The 2,831-nt window shown below is 40.7% G+C and overlaps 1 gene segment (V, D, J or C); it reads left to right on the top strand.

Annotated features, from left to right (window-relative positions):
* Positions 1–747: 747 nt before the first annotated feature.
* On the top strand, positions 748–2,427 carry LOC120435441. The segment is given in 2 exon segments: positions 748–799; positions 907–2,427. Coding segments are annotated over 2 exon segments (384 nt in total).
* Positions 2,428–2,831: the final 404 nt, after the last annotated feature.

Below are 2,831 nucleotides of genomic sequence, written 5' to 3'. Positions count from 1 at the left end.
GGCACTTGGTCAGGAATCCACAACGTATCTATCACAGTCCTGTAAGGAATGAGGCAGCAATTTTAATTGGCTGTATCTTTAATATCTTTATAGTTATAGGATAACTATGAGGTGAAAACAGGAACCTGAAAACTCAACAAACACAAGAATTAAACCAATTTGAACAGGACCAGAACAGCAAAGAAATCTAAGCAAAAATTAAAGCTCAACTTTGGGACAATGACAGACTCAACACTGATCGTCTCTTCTCACCATGAGAAATGAATAAAGTCATCAAAATAAAAAGAGTATTTTGCTTCCTTTTAACTATCATCTGATGAAAAGCTAAATGTCATTTTAAGCTAAATGTGAAGTGTGGTTATTTCCAGTCCAGTTTTAAATATACAAAACCCCAGTGTCCGTGCACATCTCATTAAAAACTATACCAAAATCTTCTTTGAAGCGGAATACTGTATCCATGATCAAAAATTCTTTAAATGTTTATTAATAAATAGGTTCAAAGATCTGCTTTTACAGTCATGAAAAGGATCTATTCTGTTTCTCTTGTACTGCAAAAAGTGGCAATAATGGGAATAACTAGACTAAAATGTTCTTGATTCAGAGCATTTCCATAGAGAGGCACTTTGCATCAGCAGCACCATGCTCCAGTGCTCTGGGAGAGTTTATAGTCCTGAGAGTTGAACACTGGATGACTGACAGCTGTCCTTCATCACAACAGAAGCCACAGAAATCCTCCTCATCAAAAACATGACTTTGATCTGCGTCCTCATCTGGACTCTCCTCTGCCTCTGCTTCACAGGTAAAGTCCAGAGAATCAAACTCCTCTCCTCTATCAACATCTGTCCCTCTGAAATGAAGCCCACAAAACCATGAAGCTGCTTTATGTTTTTGTCTCTGTATCCTCAGAGTCCAGAGGACAGATCACAGTGACTCAGCCTGGAGCAGTGAGCTCTGCTGTGGGAGGATCTGTCACCATCAAGTGTAGGACCAGTCAGGATGTTTATGTTTCTGGCAGTTCTCATCTTTTATTTTGGTACCAACAGAAAGATGGAGGAGTTCCTAAACTGCTCATTTACTGGTCTAGCACTCGACAATCAGGGATTCCAGCTCGTTTTACAGGCAGTGGATCAAACTCTGACTTCACTCTGACCATCAGTGGAGTCCAGGCTGAAGATGCAGCAGTTTATTACTGTCAGAGTCGGCACTATCCTAACAGTCAGTGGGTGTTCACACAGTGAAAAACAGTCATACAAAAACCTCCCTCAGTCAGACTGAACAGAAACTGAACTGACTGCTGCAGCTGGAAGATACTTGCAGAGACTGACACAGTTCACTGAGGACACACACACACACACACACACACACACAGTTTAACAAATTCTTAAGTTACAATTGAACACAATTTTCCTGTGCTCATAACAGTGAGCAATGTGCTCATTGCTCACTGTTACATTTAGCTTTTGTTCAGTCCTCTCTGTTTAAGACTGTGAAGTGCATGTTAATAATTTTACTGTTATTGTCCATATTACTATTGCATTAATTATTAATAGTGATATTGCATTTAGATGTTTAAACATATTGGCACCCAATTAAGCTTTATTACAGGTGCAGTTATGTTGAGTTATGTTACTGTTGAGTTGAACCTATAATCTTAAATGCTTTTGAATGCTTTTATAATCTTAAATGTTTATATGCAGAAAAGGCCTAACGCTGAGTAACTCTGTGCTAAAATATGACAGGAAGTTACATGTTTTTGAAGTTACATGCTTTGCAGGAAGTGAAACCGAAACCAGAGTCTGAGTGAAAGTTAGTCTGAGGAGCAGTTTCGATGATGCTATTATCTTTTATACTTTTATATCTTTTGATTAAGCTTTTAGTAGAGGTTCTTGAGTAAAACATTTATTCAGTAGTGTACACATACATAGTTTTGGTTCGGTTATTACATACATGAGAGCGGCTTCTGTCTCTCTGTCTGGTGAGAGTTCAGGAGCTAGTCGGCGAGGTGAAATGGGGTTCAACTGTGGTTAGCACCCTATGTGGTTAGCACATAGACACACATGTAACCACACACACACACACACACAGTTAGAGAGGTTCACTTGTAGGTGAAAGTTTAATCATGTTTTGCTTGTGGCTGGAAAATTGTGCCTGTGTACGTGACTGTTTGATGAAGAAGCAGGTGCACGAGGCGAGAGCTGAGTGGGCTTGCGGGAAACCACCGGGGAGAAGATGGAAGCCAGTGTTCTTTTAATTGTGTCACACGTTGTCAAATAGAACATTTGTGGTTTTGAGTTGACGTATCCATGTAATTTACGCAAGAGGGGGCGTTCTAATACCCCGATGTATAAAACTGTGTTCTGAAGTTTTGAAGATAGAGATCGATGCTGTCGGCGCACAGAATTCATCTCTCCACATGTGTCATTAAATCATTCGTTGACTCCACCTGACTGGGTCAGTGTGTTATTCTGATCTCCACCATCTCTCTCTCCTCAAAATGAACCTTAACAGCCGCCGAAATCAGCAGAGGTGGCGGCTAAGTTAATAGTGTTCCACGTGTCTCGGTCAGGTCTTTTAGTGAGCTATGAGCTCCATGAGGAAAGACCAGTGATTCCAATTGATGGCGAGCCTCCCAGTGTGATTTCCATGATCCAGATCTGCACAACCAGTCAGACGGCCAATGGTTTATCTGATTCCTGGTAGGATTCCACCAGTCACCCCGACTGGCAAGAGTGAACAGACAAAAAGAATGCACTCTAGACTATAAAAACACTAAGTGTGAAACTTCACTGGACCTTTTGCTGACTGACAGACCATTACAGATCATTCCCTCA

Source organism: Oreochromis aureus, linkage group 22 (genome assembly GCF_013358895.1).
Source record: "Oreochromis aureus strain Israel breed Guangdong linkage group 22, ZZ_aureus, whole genome shotgun sequence".
Taxonomy (NCBI): domain Eukaryota; kingdom Metazoa; phylum Chordata; class Actinopteri; order Cichliformes; family Cichlidae; genus Oreochromis; species Oreochromis aureus.
The sequence above is the reverse complement of the archived record's forward strand: the minus strand, read 5'-3'. Positions and strand labels throughout refer to the sequence as shown.